The sequence below is a fragment of the Liolophura sinensis genome, chromosome 1 (genome assembly GCF_032854445.1).
Source record: "Liolophura sinensis isolate JHLJ2023 chromosome 1, CUHK_Ljap_v2, whole genome shotgun sequence".
Classification (NCBI taxonomy): Eukaryota; Metazoa; Mollusca; class Polyplacophora; order Chitonida; family Chitonidae; genus Liolophura; species Liolophura sinensis.
The window spans coordinates 41,625,416-41,647,273 of record NC_088295.1 but is presented as its reverse complement, the minus strand read 5'-3'; the positions used below and the strand labels follow the sequence as shown (position 1 = coordinate 41,647,273).

General features: G+C 39.5%; 1 protein-coding gene across 3 annotated transcripts; it reads right to left on the bottom strand.

The window, feature by feature from the left end:
• Positions 1 to 4,327: 4,327 nt before the first annotated feature.
• On the bottom strand, positions 4,328 to 21,858 carry LOC135471192 (sodium/calcium exchanger 2-like). 3 transcript variants are annotated; one of them, XM_064750303.1, is made up of 11 exons: positions 21,538 to 21,858; positions 11,229 to 11,997; positions 10,663 to 10,751; positions 10,083 to 10,250; positions 9,381 to 9,577; positions 8,740 to 8,969; positions 7,897 to 8,129; positions 7,459 to 7,564; positions 7,067 to 7,245; positions 6,512 to 6,841; positions 4,328 to 5,990 (listed from the first exon to the last, which is right to left on the bottom strand). In XM_064750303.1, the coding sequence occupies exons 2-11, from the start codon at positions 11,920 to 11,922 to the stop codon at positions 5,751 to 5,753; spliced, it is 2,466 nt and encodes an 821-aa protein (XP_064606373.1). In that variant the 5' UTR covers positions 11,923 to 11,997; positions 21,538 to 21,858; the 3' UTR covers positions 4,328 to 5,750. The 3 variants fall into 3 exon arrangements, with proteins under 3 accessions (XP_064606373.1, XP_064606392.1, XP_064606382.1); XM_064750322.1 differs by lacking the exon at positions 21,538 to 21,858 and adding an exon at positions 14,641 to 14,657; XM_064750312.1 differs by lacking the exon at positions 21,538 to 21,858 and adding an exon at positions 12,744 to 12,863.

The window sequence follows — 21,858 nt, the reverse complement described above, 5'->3', positions numbered from 1 at the left end:
TGTCCCTGGTGTCTGCATTTGCACTGGATGAAACAACCGCACTATTATTGAAAGTGAAGCAAAAAATCTTCCATAATGACAACAAAGTATTTCGTGCGCTTGTTGATCACTGACGCCTAAGAAATTACCATTAACGTCATTGCACATATATTTTTATTTTCCTAATCCTGCTGATGTCATGGTACTAGGGTAAGTGTCGATTGCTAATATTTAAGGATTTCCATGAACTGTTCTAATAAATCCCTAACTGAGGTAAATTATAAAGTGGTCGTATTTCACCGGTTAGGCGTCACCATTTGCCACCTATCACAGAGTGACTCCTCTGATTTTAGTGCCCTAGCTGTTGTCTTTTATAATGAATGTAAATATTTTCAGCTGGTGGTGAACAGAGCAACGGAAAGGAAACTACGGCCGCTCAGCCGACTTTGCTACCCCGATCAGCTGCCCGCCGGTACAGTCACTCGTCAGTAGAAAAGAGGGAGAAGTGGAAGATAGAATCAGGTTTGACACAAGGATCAGAACCTTCTGACTGACTGATTCCGAGAGAGGTGGGGGTGGTAACATTGAGGGTTCCCAAACCGTCGTTATGAGCAAACCCGCAATTTTTCAGATGTTGATGGAGAGATGTAGCCTTAATTTTTGGATTATTCAATGTTATTTCGTGATCATCGTCCCATTTCTTTAAACAATATAGTTTCCTGCATCGTACTTCCAAAACAAAATACGGACCCATTAGTCGCGAGTACAATTTCCAAATTGTCCATACACAGAAACCTAACAGTGGTACAGTTCAGTTAAGGTATTTTCACTGAGTGAAACTACTAAATAGCCAGTGAATAACAAAAGTTCTTACAATGTTGCGCTAAGTACTGTGAGCAGAAAAGATCCCAGAAAACACACTGGATCAGTGCGGTCTATATTTATCCGTTATCTGTCATCTGTTGTAAGGTATCTATTAAATTTACCCAGGGAAGATCAAGGGCCAATTCCATAAAGCCATTTCTGGCTTGAACCAAAATGTGAAATTCAGTTTTAGATTTTAGGCTAGGCCACTAGAAATTAAACCTTTGGCCACCTCATAAATGTTGTATGAAGACAAATTTGTCAAAATTTCATCTTCCAGTAACAGAATCCAAGCATTCTAAATATTTGTTCCGGTCAGAAATGACTTATTTACTAAACTGGCCCTAGACTGGGATGTTGTGCATTTTCTGTCTATTTTGCAGACGAAGTTGCCGCTGAGGTAACGGCCTCAGAGGTTATGACAGAACAGCCAGTCACCGGAAACTGGAAGGATACTTACCAGAAAATGGTCTTACACTTTTACACCAGTGTCGTAAAGAGTGAGGATGACCACAAGAGGGCGCTCACGACTCTCATGGACTTCCGGGACGTGTTTGTCAAAAGAATAATGTTTGGCAGCCTCGTTGTCGTACTCGGTTGTAAATCCCTGAGAGGTTTGGAAAAACTTCAACAATATTACATGAGTGGTCAACTGGAGGAGTTATTTCAAACGACACTAGTGAAGAAAACCATTCTCGATGATATGGGATTGAAAGATATCTTCTTGGAAGTTTACATCGATTCATCATATTTTGAGCGGTGTCGAGAGGTATTACTATCCACAAAATTGTCTCGAGGTTTGCTCAAATCCAGCAAATCCTCGCGCTCTCGAAGCAGACACGAAGAAAGTCACGAGGGTATGGTGCTTCGAATTTTTTTCGTGTTATTCTGTGTTGAATATGATGACAGCACAGCACCTTTAGTCAGTTACGTCTAATAAATTTCAGTTAATATCATTGCAATTGTTTTACATACATGTAATTCTGCGTAAACAATGGCGCTAGGATGTGTAAGTTACCAGTAATTAAGCATTGACATGAACAATTAGAATGAAACCATAACTGGGGTAAATTGACAGGAAACTGTATTTGACCGGTTTCGCTGCTGTAATTCGCAAACTATCATACTGTCGTAGCTTCTCTGCTTTTACTCCCCGTGCTGTATAATCATTTATATTATTATGGACATTTTGTACGTTTAGAATCACACTGGAAAACTTGTAAAATATAGATTTCATGGTATAGAATCAATGCAGAATTGATAATTTTCTTTATTGAAATAACCTTGAAAATGCATACAAAAGCATTTGTTTCCTCTGTGTTTCAGAATTCAATTGGCCTGAAGTCCTAGAAGTCTTCAGGAGTGAAATTTCCTTGCTCAAGGACCAGTGTAGAAGTTTTCAAGAAAATTGGAAAGACATCATGCAAGGAATAAAGAGAGTTCGAACAGACACTAAGATGACGTCATTTCGTGATGTCATGGATTGTTACTGTCGTATAAAGTGTTTTAGTGACGTGGAACCCAGTTGCGTAGAACTTTTTAAAGAATACTCTGATATGGTGAACAAAATCAAGCAAAAGACAGAAGAACTTAACCAAAGACTAAAGAAGCACAAACGAGTGAGTTCTGCTGTGGAAGGGTCAATGTCGGATCTGGAACTCATGTTACACCCAGACTTTCCTTTTAGAGAAGACATCAAGTTTGTTCCACTGAACCTTAGTGGAGCGGAGAAAAGATCAATGGTGGGATTCTTGGCGTACGTTCCACAGCTTTTGGCCTCCTTGGACAAGGTCATAATCAACATCAAGACGTCAACAACAACCTCATCCTGAAGGTTCGAAGAAATCATTCCTCATGTACATGCAATTGTCTTAAGACGGCGTGGCGTCTTGGTGCATTCAGCACCAAACAGTGCTCCCCAAATAAACAAATGGGATAATTCATTGGAGCTATCTACATGTAGTATGTAATGATGAATGAATAGGAGTATTCCTTAGAGTACAAGGTTGCTTCGTAGTTTGATGAATATGTCAGGTTTTTAAGTTCTCTATCTGGTTGCTGTAATTTACGTTATTTTAAGTATTTGCATAAACATTATATATTATCAATTGAAGTTGGAATCCAGCTATGCGCCAAAACAGACATTCGGATAGAAGCCGCCAACTGTTCAGGAATGCCTTGCTTATGTTAGTTTAGTCGCCCTAAACTAAAGGAGCTAAAGAGAACTTTATGTATGGAATCAAAAAGAATAATTAAGAAACAAATGGTTTCATTGTCAAAAACTGATTGTCGATTCTATAAAGCTAAAGCTCTAGAATAGACTTGTTTTCATCTATATGGTAACGGGAAGTCACTCTATAGGAACTTTTGAACATCTACACATTTCCTCTTTTGTCGTCCTTATAGTCTCCCTTTATCCCATGAAAAGAGTATTACACACCAAAATGTCGATCTTTTTGGTTTGATCTTCACACAAGTTTAACCCTTTCCTTGTGGGTAGAACTTTAAAATTTTAGAACAGTACCTTTTACTTTCCATACCGATAATAGAACTTTTTTGACTCACAAACACTCCGTTGAGTCAGTTTATAATCGATTCTGACATTATATTATTTATTGGCTTATTGATTAGATTGCTTTTTTTGGCCATACTCAATCATTTTCACCTCAATAAAGGGACCGCCAGTTTTATGATTGGTGGATAGCAGAGTGAACCACCCTGTTTTGGCAGTTTGTGCAGAAATGTGACCAAGAAAATGAGTGGTCGAGTGAGTGAGTGCTTGGGGTTTAACGTCGTACTTTACTGAGACGACTTACCGAAGGCAAGCCAGCCGCCCCGCCAGAGGCATTCTACTGGTACGGGTCAACCAGTCGTTGCACTATCCCCTTTATGCTGAACGCCAAGCGAGGAAGTTACAACTTCCTCTTAAAGTCTTAGGTGTGACTCAACCCAGGACTGACCGTGGCTGTACCGCTCCCGAAGCGGACGCTCCACCAACTGTGATATCGGGGCCGGTCCAAGAAAACGAAGATGAGATGTTGAGACAATCTGTTGGGGGAATTGAACTGGCCTTCGTCCGCTTCTGACTACTGTTTAGCTATCATTAATCGGTGAGCTCAAGGAAATCAGTACGATAATATTTATTGACTTTATTTATTTTATTATATATTTAATTGCCCTTTAACGCCGTACTTAAGACTTTTCACTTATACGATGGAGGTCAGCTTTATGCCACTTTAGAAAAATTGCTGACAAACATTCCCACGAGTCACGTATAGAAATGTATACAGTATACTATACTGGTGGTAAGTATTCTGTCTAACGAGCATTAGACTGCGCAAACTTTCACAGGAGAGACCTGGAGACGCTTTTAATCACCAAGGACCCAGGATATGCTGTACACGATGGATTATATCCATCATGGTAAATGTGCATGTAAGCCTGCAGTTTTGCTTGCCGAATCAAAAACACAACGCAATTTTTATAAAATGGTTATTTGTTTTATTATAATAGTTACAAAAAATAAGTTAATTGAATGCAAAATGGTACAAGCTCACTTAATATATTTTAGACATACTGAATTTGTAACAAAAATCTATTTAGAATATCCAAAATTGGTTTAGAGTATCGGCCTTCAGTGTATGCTATTCCGCTATGCACCCGTCGCAAATTTGAAGATCAGTAACGTAATTCATCGTTAAAAGTTTCACACTTCAAACAAGGTGAATGTGTCATCACTTACTCGGTACAGATCTAATAAATGATGCCGTGGTTTGGTCACTAAAGCAGCCTACAGTTTTATATTGGCATGAGTATTATTCTACCCAGAGGTAAAGGAAATATTGAAATATTTATTAAAATCTAACTACAATATCAAGGATAAAACTTAGTCTACTTATATTTGGTGCTTTACGCATATTAAACGCCAATGGCAATATTCAGACATCATCAACATCATAGAAAAGATAAAATTTTAAGCATAGTAAACATAAAAACTACATGCATGTCACAAAATGGTAAAAAATAAAATTGTATTTGCCCTGGGCAAACCTAATCCAATTTCACATTTATTTCAAAAGTACTTTTGTAGAAATTAGTTATGTACAGTTGATATGAGTTATGTTGCAACAATATAAGAATGGTATAAGAGGATGAATAGGTACAAACCGGAAAAATAGCCCTAAATCACTGTGCTGGTCACAGGTCTGTGACAAACGAAGCAACAGTAAAAAACAGGTGGAATACAAAGTCTGACATTGTATCTGAGGTCAGATAAATTGCAGGTGCCCTGTAACGTGCAACACCACATGACACCTGAAACAGTGATCGTGATCACATGCTTAGTCTTAGCCTTGACATATTACCTTTGCTATATCAATTTACCATTTAAATAAACGCACACATCAAAGCAATGCTGCATAACCAATTGTAGCAGTTCAGTTGAATAATTTCATACATGCCTGAGACCTTGAAACACTTTTAAGACAAAATACAGATAAACATGCTTATTTTAGTTATCACTTAATCCCATTTTTGTCCAGATTATTTTATCTTACAACTTGCCATTCGTAAAATGGAGGGTGGATAGGCGTGTTATTAATACGTAACTAATCAAGCGAGATCCTCTTATGTCAAACAGCCTTTCTTCTCCTTCTTTTCGGTTCTCAACGTTTTCAATAACTACCCATCGTCAGACGTTAGAAGAAACTCCTTGAACAAACGATCAACCACATTTTTCTGTTCAGTTTCACAGCATGGTAAATGGAGGCTCAACCGTCCTTTCCGAAACTTCTTAAAATCAACCATTATGACTTATTTTTCCTAAATAAACTTTTCCTTGGAAGAAAATGTTACTCAAAATTGATTTACAAAGTTTTATTTTAGGTATCCAAATTAACAGAAAGCTGCTAGAAGCCTTGGATGTGATCATGGGCCTGGAGCGATGCGAGCACTACGTACATAATCCACAGAAAAAACACCACTATTGCTGAGACAACCTTTGGACCGAAAGGCCCGCCCAACTCGGCATTGCCAAACAGAGCCAACTTTCGACGCAGGAAAAGCAAGACAATGGCGAGGACTGCGGCAACAGTATACAACACGACGCTGAAACCAAGACTTCCAGCCTTAACCTCGAATGGCTCGCCCTATAATGTAAATAAACAAATAAAGCAGAAGATTAGAATGAATGATCATATCTTACAGCAGAGACTATTCATTGTAGGGCAGGAAAGTGGGTAGGGAATAGGTAATAGCGGGTGATATCAGATATTTGTGGTAGAGAATAACCAATAGGGGACATTCGAATTTTTTTATTGCTGAAGGTAGAAGGCGTCCTATTGTCAACCATGTGACCTGACAGAAACAAATATTATTGATTACACTTACTATAAAATTTGAGCTAAACAACAAATTATTTGAAACAGACGAACGATGAGGGAAACTGAGGTGCTGAACTTTTTGTGAACTTAACATGTTCCTGACGAAAACCAGTTTCATCTGCGTATCTAAAACGCTCCCCTATTGCAGTAGACTAGACCAATGTCAAAACACCGGTGGCGCTAGCTTATAGATTCATCGTTCTGTTATTCTTCATCCAAAGTCAATGACGATGGTTGTTCGCTTCATAATAAACGGTCCACGGATTTTCACATAAGATAAAACTTACTTTTGCGGTCCAGTAGATTGCAGCGATTACCCACGGAAGACCGAGTCCTAGGAAGACGTTGACGGAGTTACTTCCGGTCACGTTACCAACAGAACTGTCGGCTGTTTTCTCCATTGTCGCCGCTGTCTTACTGGCGAATGTGTCAGGCATACTGGTTCCCAAGGCCACGAACGTAATGGCTGTCACACTTGGTTTTAGACCAATTAGGCAGCCAAATACGGTAGCAAGGTCCCCAATGATGGCCGTCAAGAGGCCAATGACAGACAACGAAATAATGAACGTTAGCCAGCCACCACCAATTGACGTAGGAGGGATAAAAGCAAAGAACACCTGCGGGTAAAAATAAAATAATGACGGTTAAAATAATAACTCTATGATATAAAATCAAGAAAGCTGGCCTGCTGAGCTTAGGCAAAAGACGCTTGGCAAGCGTCTGTTGGCGAGCTATAAGCTTCAAATTTAATACGTCTATTTCCATAATATCTAATATCGATATTGCATCTGTAGCATGTCATATTTCACAAACACTGAAATTGTGTTGAGAGCTAAATTCACCTTCCACCAGAACGTCATGAAGTGCATGATATAGTCGAATGCAGTGGCTTCATCGACCTCTCCGCCGTTCACGTTCATGGCATCATGGAACTGGTCCGCCCAGCTGCCCGTATCCAACCTGAGGACGTCCAGGCTGGCTACTGTCATGTTCACAATTCTGCTCACCAAACCATCAAACTCTGAAACACGTTGCACACTTCACTAATAAAATGTCTCTTGAAACATACAGTAATCACGTAACTCAGTAAAATCAGTAACTGAAGGCCATCAGTTAAGAAATAGGTTGCATAAGACTGTAGGGGGTTTTGTTGCTTTGAGCGTTATAGACAGGCGCCTAAAGTATTTTTACTGTACATTTCATTCAAGTAAATAAAAATCCCATCATTACATACCATCATCGTTCACAATTGTAACAATGGTACGAGCCAGTCGGCCGATTTCAGCGCCCCCGGTTGTGTCTGATAATTCCAGCTGAAAACTGTCGTCTCTTTCCGGTTCCTGAAATTGGAGTACAAAGTGAAACATAAGTATCCTGATGAAAATTGAGTTGTATGTCCGTCACAATATAAATCGCAAGGAAATCGGTTTTTTTGTTTCTTGAAAAGTTATATTGGCTAAGAATATTCTATTGATGTTTAATTTACCGAGGCATCTAGTGCGAAAGTAAGATTTTTTTGCGTCCAGGGAGAAAGGCACATAACTTCGAACTTTTAAAGGTATATGATTTAGATGTTACATTGATAGATGGCTTTTCATCTGGTGCATTCATATGAAATTACTTAGCTTAAGTCCTTTCTACGTAAACATATAGTGAGTGGAATAAGAGTTACCTGTGTAGTAATGATGGGAATTTCAATCATTTTGATAGTTTCGCCATGTGCAAATTCCAGAAGTCCGTCTCCACCTTTGAAATGTTTTCCATCAACGGCGGACATGCTTTTGGAACGCCACTTAATCGACACGTGACCATCTGCGCCATTAAATCGTCTGACGGGAATAAGAGCTTTCCTCTCACTTTCCTTAACCACATAAGATGGAGAGCCGAATTCCAGTTTGCCGGGCTCTGAAGATGAGGACGGTTACACATATCATAAGGCAAATAGCTTCCGTATGACAGGAAAGTGATGAGTAAAATAACGTACAAAGAACGTACTCCGGAATTGTTCACATGTACACACAATGCATCACGTCTAATCTTACGCTTTCTAAACCATGACCCGGCTGCTGACAGACCTTCCATCGCAGGACTGGAGAGGAATCCAGAATGAACTGGACCCACGACGACCGCATTTAGTAGTGAGTCATTGTTCTATGCTAGCACGCTAAAACGAAGCCCACACTAACCATAATATCTATGGGTATAAAACTTGGTAGTCTAGTAAACCAGTAAATTATCCTACCAACCTTTCAAGAAAATGTTAAATAAGTGCATTATTTTAAAACGAAGTAGACTACATATTCACAAGTACACAATTCGTAGTCTTTTAAGCTTATTTTGTGCGCAAGTTTCATTATGAGTGATAAATGACGTTTAAGTTAGGCACCAAGGGCAACTTGATTTTCAGAGTTTCTTCAACTGTCTCAGTAAATTTTAAACCACACGCTGTCCAGCCAGACACAATGCCAATATTTCTGCACGATTACTTCAAACACGAAAAACAATCAACTCTTACCATCATCGTCAATAATTGTGACCTGGTTGATGGAGATGTTTCCCACAACAGCTTCGGAATCTTTGGGCAACGACAACTTGACAAAGAAGAACTCATCGGGTTCCCACTCGTAATCATCGATAATCTCGACATAGAGTTCCTTGAGTTTCTCGTTCTCCACAAACGTCAAGTTTTGTTTCACAGGTTTGTAGTCCTCGTTAGCCAAGGCGGTACCATCAATAGTCTCCACTCTGGAAACAAAAGTTCAGATGTACATTCCTAAATAAGTTACGTTTTGACATACAGTTATATATCAATACACCTTAGAATGGGTGGTTTAGAAATAATAATAAAAATAATAATAATAATAATAATAATATAAATGAGGAAGGTAGGGTATTTGAACTGTTTACACGAACTTTCAATTCTTATGCAACGATATTTATCGAGTTAATAACATCTTGAGAATGAGGAGCTGGTCTGAAAAAGTAATATAGTGTGGAGCGCTGCCTTTACTATTTCATTATTATCACAGTGATACATTGTCCACTTTGCATCCTGGAAATCTCAGATTTATTATTTCCATATTACAATTACCGATTGTTTACAATGTTGTGCGCTTTCGCTTATTACAGCAAGTGATGAGCAGAACCACAACTTACGTCACAGTGACGGGTACATTCATCTTCCCATAACGCTTGATACCAACGCGGACCTTCTTGTCACTTTCCAGGACAGCACATGAAGCGGCCGTAAATTCCACAACCGGTTTTGTTCCTCCTTCGCCCAAATCCAGACGGATCAATTTAGCCATGGGAGAGTTCTTTTCTTCTTCTGTCATCTGAACCTCAGAGTGAAGCTAGAAAGAGAACATAAAGCGAACGTTTCAAGAATAAGTGAATAAAACAGACCTTCCAACTACAAACTCTGTTTTGAAACATGGCAATGGATTTTTTTAGAGATTAATCAAAATAGTATTTAACTTAAACCTAAGAGTCATGTGTGATTTTCGTTCACTACCCATAAACCACGAAGAGGCCTTCCAAGTCCACAACCGCAAGACCAAACTACAAACCCTAGTTAACTAAGGAATACGTCAAAAACGTATCAATTGTAAATAAAGGTGTTAACATATGGGAGAGAAACAGTCATCAGTTTTCAATTGTGCCGGCCAGAAAGGCAATAAAATGAATGATTATGGCTTGGAGTCTTGTAGCTATATGAAAGACAGAAAAGTGGAGTAATTCCATCTTGCAAATAACTTAAATCCATGAACTGGCTGGTGGACTTGCCTATATTCATTTGTCCCCTTAGGCACCCTGGATCGGACGGTTGGATATTATTAAGGATTACTGTTCGGTTACCTGTCGGAAGGCATTGACAGCCATAGGTAGGAGTCTTTTTCCACCGGTAATAGACCTGGTGGCGGCGATCCGATGCCATCCTCGGTCATGTCCCTTATCTTCTGATAGTTTGTAGGCTGCAAGTTTGGCGGCTTTCTTGTCAGAAAGTTCCTTATGTTTTCCTAGGTCCTAAAGCAGAGATTATAACAAGGTTAGTATATGAAGAGCAGAATGACCACGTGTTGAGCGTCACAAACAAGCTATAGTTAAATCGGCACGTCAAAATGGACGTATGCATGTGTTGCTGTATCTTACATTAATGTGACCACCGCTTGTTTACAAAGGGTTTTCCTCACATGGAATATTATGTATTTCATTGAGAATAGCATTAAAACTTGATAATTTTATTGTCCATAAACAATAAGTTCTCGTACATAGTCATCCAAAAATAAATATATTTAAGCAGAAAGTTATCACTTCGGTGCTATTCAAAATGGTTTAGCTTGGTTAAAAACATGCTCATTTGTCAAACTGTGAACTTAAACGAGGTTAACAGATCCACGAGAGAATAACAAGTGGCTGACTATCGTAGACAACGTACCTGAGCAATGGAAATGATGCTGGATCTGCCGACATCCTTTCTGTCTATACCTTCAGTCTGTTCTTCCTCATCCATGGCAGCTTTTGTATCTGGGGGAAGAGGAAAACGATTTTGTAGTTTACATTTAAAATTACGTTTTTTTTTTTAGAATGTCTTAAGGGTGGTCTCTACTTTCGATGTTGTGTTTTTTAGTTCAACGCTTTTTTAGTCCAACGACAAATGCACCGCCAAAGCCTCGCCACACAATGCCTTCAGTTCATTAACCTTGAGCACTCCCATCTATACTTTGATATCCCATTTCTAACGCAGGAACAGATTATAGTATTATCTTGGTGCATTGATATAGCTTGGAAATCATCCATTAAGAGATGCTGCCATATCGTATTCATATGCTATCTCATGGTAAGACAAATATAATGTATACAAAGTATCAATGTCCGTCCAGGTGGTTTTATCTTCAACGCACACATAGCAGATTCCATATTTCGTTAATTTATTTCCTACTACACGATGCCAGCTGTAAGATATGTACGATTCATATATCATAGTAAATCAACAAAACTTACTGAGACCAATTTCCACGTTGTTAACCTCGTGACTTTTCTGTTTGCCTATGCAGCAGTTTCTGTCAGCCAAGTAGGCGATGACAATAAGTGTTGGGAAGAAGAGCAAGGTGATGATGGCTTCCCATAGCTCCACTTCGTTAGGGGAGCTCACCAGCAGCACGATGATCAGCCAGACGTAGGCCCAGATACAAGATATAGCCGTTACAATGTACACCTTGAAGCTTTTGATACGACGGACCTCTCCAGCCGGGATAGCTACGATGCAAATGGCAGTGATGCAGAGCAAGTTGAAAGCTGCCGATCCCACGATGGTTGACGGCCCAAGCTCTCCAGCTTTAAACTTGTTGCCCAGTATCTCGATGACGGACAGAAGGATCTCCGGAGCGCTTGTTCCCATAGCCAACAAACTGAGGTTGGCAACGGTGTCGTTCCAAACCCGAACCTCCACCTCTTGGTATCCTGTCTCGGAATTCTCGTCCGCGATCAAGACCTTCCTCGTCTTACTGGTGATGCGCTCTATGGAACACATGAACACGTCGGCTACGATGGCCACTCCGAGAAAACACCAGAGCATACCGGCCAGATATAAGATGGTCCGCACGACAGGATTCCATTCATCGTCGTTGAGAACCGGCAAGATAAGTCCATATAAACAGCTGCTGTTTTCAGCTAAAGACGTATTGTATGAAGTCATAATGAAAGTTGTCTGCTTCAAGAATTATTCCACGTTCCTGTAGTTGTGGGTTTCGCTACTGCTCCATCCCCTCGTCTGTAACGAAAACAGGCATGATTAATCAATTTGTCACAAAACAGATTGCTACTTGCTAGCGCTAAATAGTAGGCCTACATGTTGTTTGTATTCGTCAACGCGGGACCTATGTTATATGACAGATGTTTAACGCCATATTACCCAGGAGCCTCTCACCAATGCGGTCTCTGTGAGTTCAAGTTCAGTTCATGCTGTGTTCCTCTCCGGCCGTACGTGGGAAGTTTTGTCAGCAACCTTCGGATGGTCATGGGTTTCCCCCAGGCCATGGCCGGTTTCCTCCCACCATAATGCTGACCGCTGTCGTATAAGTGAAATATTCTTGAGTACGGCGTAAAACACCAATCAAATAGATACATAAATTAACGCCATACTCAAGAATTTTGCGCCTTTGGCAAATTACTCCAGCAAACTTCCCCAAATCTGACGCACTCATATCTACACCATATTGGTGGCAGACAAGTTGTCTTCAGGGAACGACAAACCGTGCAGAAGGCCACCCGAACGTTGTCTACCAAGGTTCCAGGAACAATAGCAGCGGGAGAATCCATAAATTCCCTGTCCAATGCTGGGATGGAACCCTATATCTGGCACTGGTACCAGATTAACCAGAATGAGATGTTTAAATGTGTCCTATACACATGAATCTAATTTATGTAACTGTGTTCTATATACATGAATCTAATTTATGTAACACAGCTTGTTTGTTACCCTCTTCAACACGACAAGATAACATGATAAGCACTTACATGTACGCGACATTCAGACTTTCTTGTTCACTGGTGAGCTAAGACTTCAGTATTTTCACGAGAGAAGAGTAAATACAGTTCGAGTTATTCATATATGTATTGCTTCAATGTGTCAATACATTATTATACTCCATCAGGACGTTGCTTTACATAGGCACTGTATGACGTCAAAGTGACAGGTCCATTTTCTGATTTTACTTCCTACCTTCAACGCATACAAACTACAGAGTTATACAGCTCCATGCGCGACATAATACAATCATCCGAGCGCCCATTGGTTGGAGACTTCTTGACATTCTATGGATTGTACTCTGACGCCACACGGCCTTTTACAATAGTTACGATGTATCCTAAAGCTTCTCCAGACCGGGATCAGATTTACTTATGGGATTAAGAAACCAGGGTAAACCACACAGATTCGCAAAGTACACAAGCTCTTGAATTAAAGCGGCAGAGGAAACAGCACGAGATGGTTTCGAACTTGCGCCCTCATTGTCCAAGGGCCTTATTGTCGCAACGAACCACCGCTTTATCCGTCTGAGTCATCGAGGTGCCATAAATAACATAGTAAACCGAATTACCGGCGCGTCATGTCAAGCATACCTTCACATATCCAATTGTCCGTTGATACAATAGTATCTTTAGATAATGAAGAGGCATGCGGAAGAGACAATTATGCGGATCAGTTGTTGCAGTGTACGATATCGATCCGTCAGCAACTTCGTTTTCTGAGTCACATTATACCTTTGTGATCACTATATAGTGTATTATCATGAATGCCACTTCGCATGCTTAAGAGGTTCATACAAAGACAATCACAATCGTTCAACAGGTTCACTCAATCACCATACCAATTGTTCAACATGTTCATTTAAGCATGATCACAACAACAGGTCTTACAATGACAATCACAATCGTTCAGCAGGTCCACTCAATTTCAATCACAATGGCTCAACAGGTTCACTCAATCACAATCGCTGAACATGTCAACGCAATTACAATCACAATCGATCAACAGGTTCATTTAATCACAATTACAATAGCTCAACAGGTCCACTCAATCACAATCGTTCGACAGGTTCATTGAATGACAATCACAATCGATCAACAGGTTCATTGAATGACAATCACATAACAGGTTGCCTCATTCACAATCGCTCGACAGGTTCATTTAGTGCCAATCATAATCGTTCAACAGGTGCACTTAATCACAATCAGTATCGTTCAACAGGTTCACTCAATCACAATCAATATCGTTCTACAGGATCACTCAGTCACAATCAATATCGTTCGACAGGTTCACTCAACGACAATCACAATCGTTCGACAGGTTCACTCAATGACAATCACACTAGCTCAACAGGTTCACTGAATCACAATAACAGGTTCACTCAATCACAATCAATATCGCTCTACAGGTTCACTCAATCACAATCAATATCGTTCAACAGGTTCACTCAATCACAATCAATATCGTTCAACAGGTTCACTCGATGACAATCACAATCGTTCAACAGGCCCACTGAATGACTATCACAACTTTTAAATAGATTTATGCACGTAATACCCTAAATTAAGGAATGCATGTATAGCAAAAGCAGATTTCACCTTCAGCTTTCACGGGTTAAAACTTGCCTTAATTATAAGTGATATTACATTATAATCTGGGACATTCATACTTTTGAATGTTTAGTATAAAACGTGGCGTAATCTTTACTCATCGTGGCCGCAGAGTACAAGTCCAGTTATACTTTGAATACACTTTAAAAGGTAAAGTTTACAAATGGTTCATCATACGTGTGACCCAGGTGGTCTTCTTGTAATGGATTTATCGAGAAAATAGATATTTGTAAGTCACATCCGTCTGGCATGGTACAACTAGCGTAGTAGAACCTACCTTTCATGTCATAGCTGTTCGAAGCTGAGAGATAGCTGTGTTAAGGGTGTAGTTCAGATTAAATAACAGCACCTGCGGGGGCGCTGCTCACATACCAGGGCAGGTAACTCACGCCGGTGTTTTACTGCAGTTTTTGTCAGGTGGGCTACAATATCGGTGAAACAGTGTGACCTAATGCGGGGTAACAAGCTTCCTGTATGTGGTGAACAGGATTCGGTCAGTTCATCCTACGCGAACATCCCACTAAATATTTGTGGGTTTAGACGTACTGACCTAATTATTACAGTATCACTACCTTAAAGGTATTTAGCTCCCAGAAAATGTTTTTAATAGTAATTTTGATAGTAATGACGATATAACTACATATGTTACAATCAACTTAGCCCGCGATGACTGTATGATTTATGTATTTATTTATTTGATTGGTGTTTTACACCGCACTCAAGAATATTTCACTTATACGACGGCACTTCCGTGGTTAAACTTGGGAGAACTGTGAGGTGCATCTGTTTTCTACGGACAGAAAGCCTAATGAAAGCGAGATGAAGTCAATTTCTCCAGTCATAAAAATAGTAAAACGGATCTGAACCTTTGCCCTCTGGTATTTAGAACCTTTAGTATATAGACAACGTTCCTAAGCTCATAAATAAGCATGCAACACGCATTTTAACATTCTTTACCAAGAAATCGTCGCTACTCGTCGGTTAGACAGGTGTGCTACTGCCTTGAAGTCGTCATACCTATATAGCTTGATAAAATAACTTAGTTCACAGAAATACACTCTACTCCTAATCTTATTTATGGTTCTCAAAATTCATATCATTAGTTTTCAGCGATGAACAGGTATATTATTACTTCCTTGTGCTACAGTACATTGCTAACACTAGTAAATCCTTGTCAACTGCAGAACAAGTTTAAATTTAAGTTCACGTGCCGTGTTATGTGTGTTGCTTGCGTAACTGATTATTTACATGTCTGCATTAAAGCTATATAGCAATTTACACGGGTGATTATTAACATGTAAGCGTCTTTGAACATATCTACCTACTGTTCAGCTATGTAATTATCACGTGACACACACACACACACACACACACACACACATATATATATATATATATATATATATATAGATAGATAGATAGATATAACAACGTTTTCCTCAAGTGAATTAATTGAGTGATAGAGCAAAAGTTTTAAAAGAACAAAAAGTGAAAAAGAACAAAATTTTAAAAAGAACAGGAGACAGAAGCAAAAGGCGAAAAGAATGATAAGTAGTGGATACTGATGAATGACAATAAAACAGATGTATATGGCCTTTTCGATAAATATGTTTAAAATTTCTCTTTACATAAAAGTTTTAGCTAAACTAGTGCATTACTCAATTTCCTTCTGAATGTACATGTCTGAAATTACTGAAACTGACAGATTGGATTTCAAGAGTCAAAAAATAAAGTGACCACAGGCTGGTTGACAGACAGATTAATAGACGGGTTGAGTGTTTTAATCACTGTCAGACGGTAAACGACTGGGAATAGTATCGCGATCGCCACACAGTGGGACATGCATTTATAAAGTATAGCATTGCTATCGGCACACAATGGGACATGCATTTATAATGTATAGCACTGCTATTGTCACACAATCGGGCATACATGTATAAAGAATAGCACTGCTATCGTCACACACTTGGGCATACATGTATAAAGAACAGCACTGCTAGCGTCACAACATGGGGCAAACCTGTATAAAGAATAGAATTGCTATCGTCACACAATGGGGCATAACTATATAAAAAGTACATGTATAAAGAATAGCTTAGCTGACATGTATAAAGAATAGCTTAGCTGACAAACTTTGGGACAGGAGACCATGCCTGACAGCTGTCAAGGAAGTAATCATACATTGTGTATAAATATATACATAAACACAGTCTTTGTGGAAGGTTCACAGCAGAAGGTTAGGTGGGGCTACAGGTGAGCTATACGTGTGAACATGGTATAGGGGTCAGGAGTGGAGAAGGGGACAAGGGGTGAGCACACAGAGATTTACACTGTAAAATTTAGACTGTTCAAATTTACCTATGGGGTTGGAAGCCAACGCTGTTTACATGCTATGCATGTGAGTGTTCAGTCACAACTAATATTTGCACCTGTGCCCCGAAGTGTATGTATATATGTAAATAAGCTTATTTAGGAGGAAGAGGGTGTATATATATATACATTGGAATACGATGGTGGCCAGATTTATGGGAAGAGAAAACCAGTTTGCCCGGCTAAAACCATTGACCTCAAGCTGCGGACAGACAGGCCCGTGTGACGCAGAGACATGCACACCATACTAGTGGATTTATTAATTGAATGGTGTTTTACGACGTACTCAAAGATATTTCACTTGTAATGGGGGGGGGGGGTCTCCTCTGTCATTGCACCGAGGCCCACATGTTGCGGAAAGAGGAGGAGTTTTCAACTGGCGATAGACTGAGAAACGGCCCACACGAATGTCGTCGATCACTATTTGTCATTACGGCTTCACAAGTAGTGTGAATCTACAAATTCCTTGTCCAAGGCCGGGTTTGAACCCTCCTCTCGTGTATCATAGTAACCGGAAAGGTAAGCCCCTCTAGCCACTAGATCACCGCACAAAATGGCAGAAGTGATCTTATACGATCAGACAGTACGACGAAAACAGCAAATGTCGTTTTTTTAACTCAACAAGATACTGAACACAGCCTTCAATAAATGAGTATCCGTGCAACGGAGGCTTGGCAAAAACCCGAAATAAATGCTAGCAATGTGGTATTTTAAGCCATTTTCCATATGTACACAGTGCATGGATTAACTGCCAATGAAGGTGTATTAGGTTATGAATATGTACACTGGGAAAACCTACAGCATGGAATTACTGACAATGCGTGAAGTGGAATCCTATAGATGTGATCGGTCAGTCATAGGCCTAGAGATCGAATGATGCTGTGGGCAATACACAGACAGTATATACTTGTGTTCACAAATTGATAAACATCAAATAAATAAATGAAAACATCATATATATTCTCCGCCTTCCATAGTGTAAAGACAATGTATACGGAAATGATTCATGCAGCATGAAGAAAATATATAAATATTTACTTATATAAAGACCGCTTAGAGTATATGTATGTGCATGTGTATACATAGAACGTTACTTGTCATGTATACTAGTAATTAACCTTCGTGTATATACGTGGTTTATATATGTGTCTGAAAGTTTTGAACAGAAGAATGTATACAGGCCCCCCTATGAATAAATGCGCTATGACTGTACGATTTATGTCTGATTTTCAGTTTGAAAAGCATTCAGAGAAAGCAAAGTCATGTGCATGTTCTGGATATGTGGATATCCTGCGCTAAATTTCAGATGGCTATTTTATTTTCAGTCCGATCATGGCTAAATGTTGACAAATGCTCTTCTATGAATTGTCAATAACTTCCGACTATTTTTCTTTTAATAATTTAATCTACTGTTTGGACATACTTCTAAATCGATCGCGGAAAATTAATCATTCAGAAATACCATGGCGAGTTTACACTCGCTTTCGTTGAAATCATAATGAATTGTAATAAATGTACGAACTTACAACCAAAAGGTTTCATATCAAAAAGGATAGACACCTAATCCAGTACACTTAACAGACTGATGTTGGGATGGCGTTTACATGAGTGATTGCATTTGCCAAAAGAATGACGTGTACATTTTTATAGTTCTAATTAATACAATGTTGATATAATCCAGTCATCTTCACTTACACCATTACCCTGTTACTCTGTTGTTACAAAAATGCGCAGAGCAAAACTACTCACGTACCTCATACTATAGTATAATGTATTATAATTCTGTCATCATACGTTCATTGTTGAGAGACAGTAGATACGTTTAGTTAGAAATTACAAATTGTAACTTGTAACTTCAAGATACAATTAGCTTATACCTATTCTACTTTGAAGTTACAAATTGAACTTGTAACTTCTCATTAAAGATCTCTATTAATGAGCTTTGCATAGCATGCTCACTTTACCATTTATGTGTTAAAAGCGTTTAATAACCAAGTAGGAGACAAGCCAACATTACAGTACGTGTAGATAGGTCTGCTTAGTTCTTAATACGCATGTCCTCCAAACACCTGTGAACTCTATTATATTCCCAAACTTTATGAATGAATTATAACGATATGTCGCAGTGAGTTTAAAAAGAACACTTATATATACACATTGTTCACATTCCACACTATTAATAACTTCCCAATAATTACAGTTTAAACACGAGTGAAACCTGTGGTAGAACAAATCAGGAGCTAATATATGGCTGTCGCAACATGCACAAGCGATTCAGACGGCAAATGGTCTTTATTCTCCACAGTTCACTCAACACATTATCACGTCAACACGTCCGCTTGCTCATGTGCATCGTGCATATACATGGTTGGAACTTTGTCATTTGTGGCATTTCTCTAACCTAGCCGGCCGACCCACGTGTTCTGAATACAGAGGAGTCTTAACCGTTTTGTTTAATTACTTGTCAGAATCACACATGTTAATCAGCTAACTGCTGGGTCGAAAAACGTGAGTGGAGGTTTGCAGAGACGGCATGCAATCATAAACAGAGCTGTCTTGACGAGGAACAATGTGACATGCATGATATAACTATATAGATTTATTACTGTTCACGCTACAGTCAACAAATGTACCTACACATGAGCTCTATTTGCAACAATAAGAACGCTTAAATTCAACTAAAAAACGGGAGTGCTAGTATATATGCATGGTGTTTGAAACAAGTGACGTGGGATAATGATAAAATAAATAAGAAATCGCAAGTCAAAATTTTGTCACTTACACCACTTTGTGTTGTTCACAAAAAATGAATCGTGAGTATGCTCCAGTGCACTGAACGCACATAGAAAGTTATATATGTGTAATATAAGTGAGGACAAAATTACCAAGGAGATGTTCATGTACGCTATACTGCCCTCGCATCGCCCCATATGCATATACATAGTTTAGATAAAGCGTCATAGCAGCTAATAAATTTTTGTTATGCCAGGTGTGGAGCCCACTGCATTTACCACTTTGCATTTAGCCAGAAATGTTTTACGTGCATTGGCTAAAAGAGTTGTACTTAGATGAGATACACATGTAAGGTTGGAATGAAGTCTGTGCCAAAACATGAGAGCCAGGACCATATTAGTTGGATAACGAAAAGAAAGTGTATGTATCTTGCCTCTCCAACAGAATGTGAGTAACGTCAATGTAAAAAAAAAAAGAATAAAAAAAAAAAAAAAGAATTAAAACAATACAAAATAAAATTTTATTTCAATACTATATGTCTAGTTCAGGAGTTAAATTCGTAATTGGTGTAATAAGGTATTTTAGTACAATTAGGGAAACTTGCTGGAGCATAGGCGTGTATGTATCGCTACAGTTAACAGCTTGTAACAGTGAGCGTGTGTAAAACTAGACCGTTTGTCCGTCTGTTCTTCGACGCGTTCTACGTATCATAACACTTGAAGAATAGTGCATTATCAGTTTAAAGTTATGTGAAGTATAAGTCCCTTCGAACACAGTTTCCTCTCTGTACATATAAGTCATTCATGACTGATTGGTGGGCCTTAAATGGGACTAATTATATGACAAAAGGTTTTTGTTACTTTGCATATGTGGGAGCCATAGACACATATAACTAACCACATGTGCTCTAACTTCTTATCACATACGACTACACACTGTATGGCTTGGATAATATATTTGTTTTACGCCCTACTCAATAATATTTCATTTATACGGAGGCCAGCATTATGATGGGAGGAAACCGAAAAGAGCCCGGGGGAAACCTACGGCCATCCGCAGGCTGCTGAAGATCTTCCCACTTACGGCCGGAAAGGAAGCCAGCATGAACTGGAATTGAACTCACAGCGACCGCATTGGTGAGAGGCACCTGGATCACTGGCGTTCTAACCCGCTCGTCCACGGAGGCTCCGACTGTACGTAAATTATATAAAGTCAAGCACTGCGTGAATAATGCAAAAAGGTTCGCATGTGGAACACGACAATGCAAAGGTAATGAAAAGAAACCCTAGTATTAAAGTATGCATGTTACCTATTTAACTATGTGTACATTCAGAGTGTTTTCCATAGCAACTGCTGAGCCGGATTTCTGTCTGTACTGAGATGTGAAACACTATATATGTGTCACGCATGCGGGTATGTATGAATAGCTTTTGTACGCTATAGGCATTTACATGGCGAGATAGCGTGCATACTTTATAGCAAACCTTGGCAAGCTTTAGAAAAGTGAAGAAACCATGTAAAGCGAGAACTAGATGCATATAAGTCTTTCCATGTTACCGTAAATGTTGTATTATTGTAGACTGTATATATATCCAGTGTAGCGCAATCCGTGAGTGCATCACAACTGATCTGGCAAGTACAACATCAACACAATATGTACATTTGTGCGGAAAGATGTGTGTTTAGTCACTGGGCATTTGGAAGTTAGTAAAGATTGTATACAGCGCAATCTGTGCTATCACAACTCCCGTTATCTGCTGATTAATGACTGTCTGACAACAACGGTAAATAAAGTGATCGAATTAAGAGAAGGCGGCAAATGGTATGTATGATGAGCATTGTGAAGAATTCTGGAACAATGTGCACAGGTAAGGGCGTCCACCTTAAGAACAAGGAAGAAGCTATATCGTAATAGGAGAAAGAAACAATAGTTCAGTATATACACCCACACAGCATTGACACGTACAGCTAGGCGTAGCATTCTGACTATATAGACGGCTTACAGATGCATCCGAATAATACACGTGTTCCGAGGTTAACTTTTAAAGCAGAAAAAATCTATTTAACTTACCCACAACGAGCTTCAGGGCGCTTCATGCACCGGTATGAGCTAGAGATGCGTGTCGACGCGCCACGCCCTCACGCTGTAGTGTTGTGTACGCGGTGAGTGTTAACTGGTCTTCCGTTCACGCAGCGGGGGACGCCGCAAGACGATAACAATGCACCGCTCTAGATATCCCGATGAGCTCACTGGGCAGCAGACCGGGTCGCTGTACCCCGAGATTCACATTGCGTACCCTAGCCAAACAATGTCTCCGACCCTTGTGTGCAAAATGAATAGCCGAGGGTGCAAAGCAAAGCCTCTCGGGCTGCAAGTGGACGAGGCGTCTCT

Excerpts from the sequence above, each read along its gene's own strand:
- LOC135471192 (XM_064750303.1), bottom strand. The coding sequence starts at position 11,922 with ATGACTTCATACAATACGTCTTTAGCTGAAAACAGCAGCTGTTTATAT. Across the intron at positions 10,251-10,662 it reads GCATCATTTCCATTGCTCAG|GACCTAGGAAAACATAAGGA; the intron begins GTACGTTGTCTA and ends TCTCTGCTTTAG. Across the intron at positions 7,246-7,458 it reads TACAATTGTGAACGATGATG|AGTTTGATGGTTTGGTGAGC; the intron begins GTATGTAATGAT and ends AACGTGTTTCAG.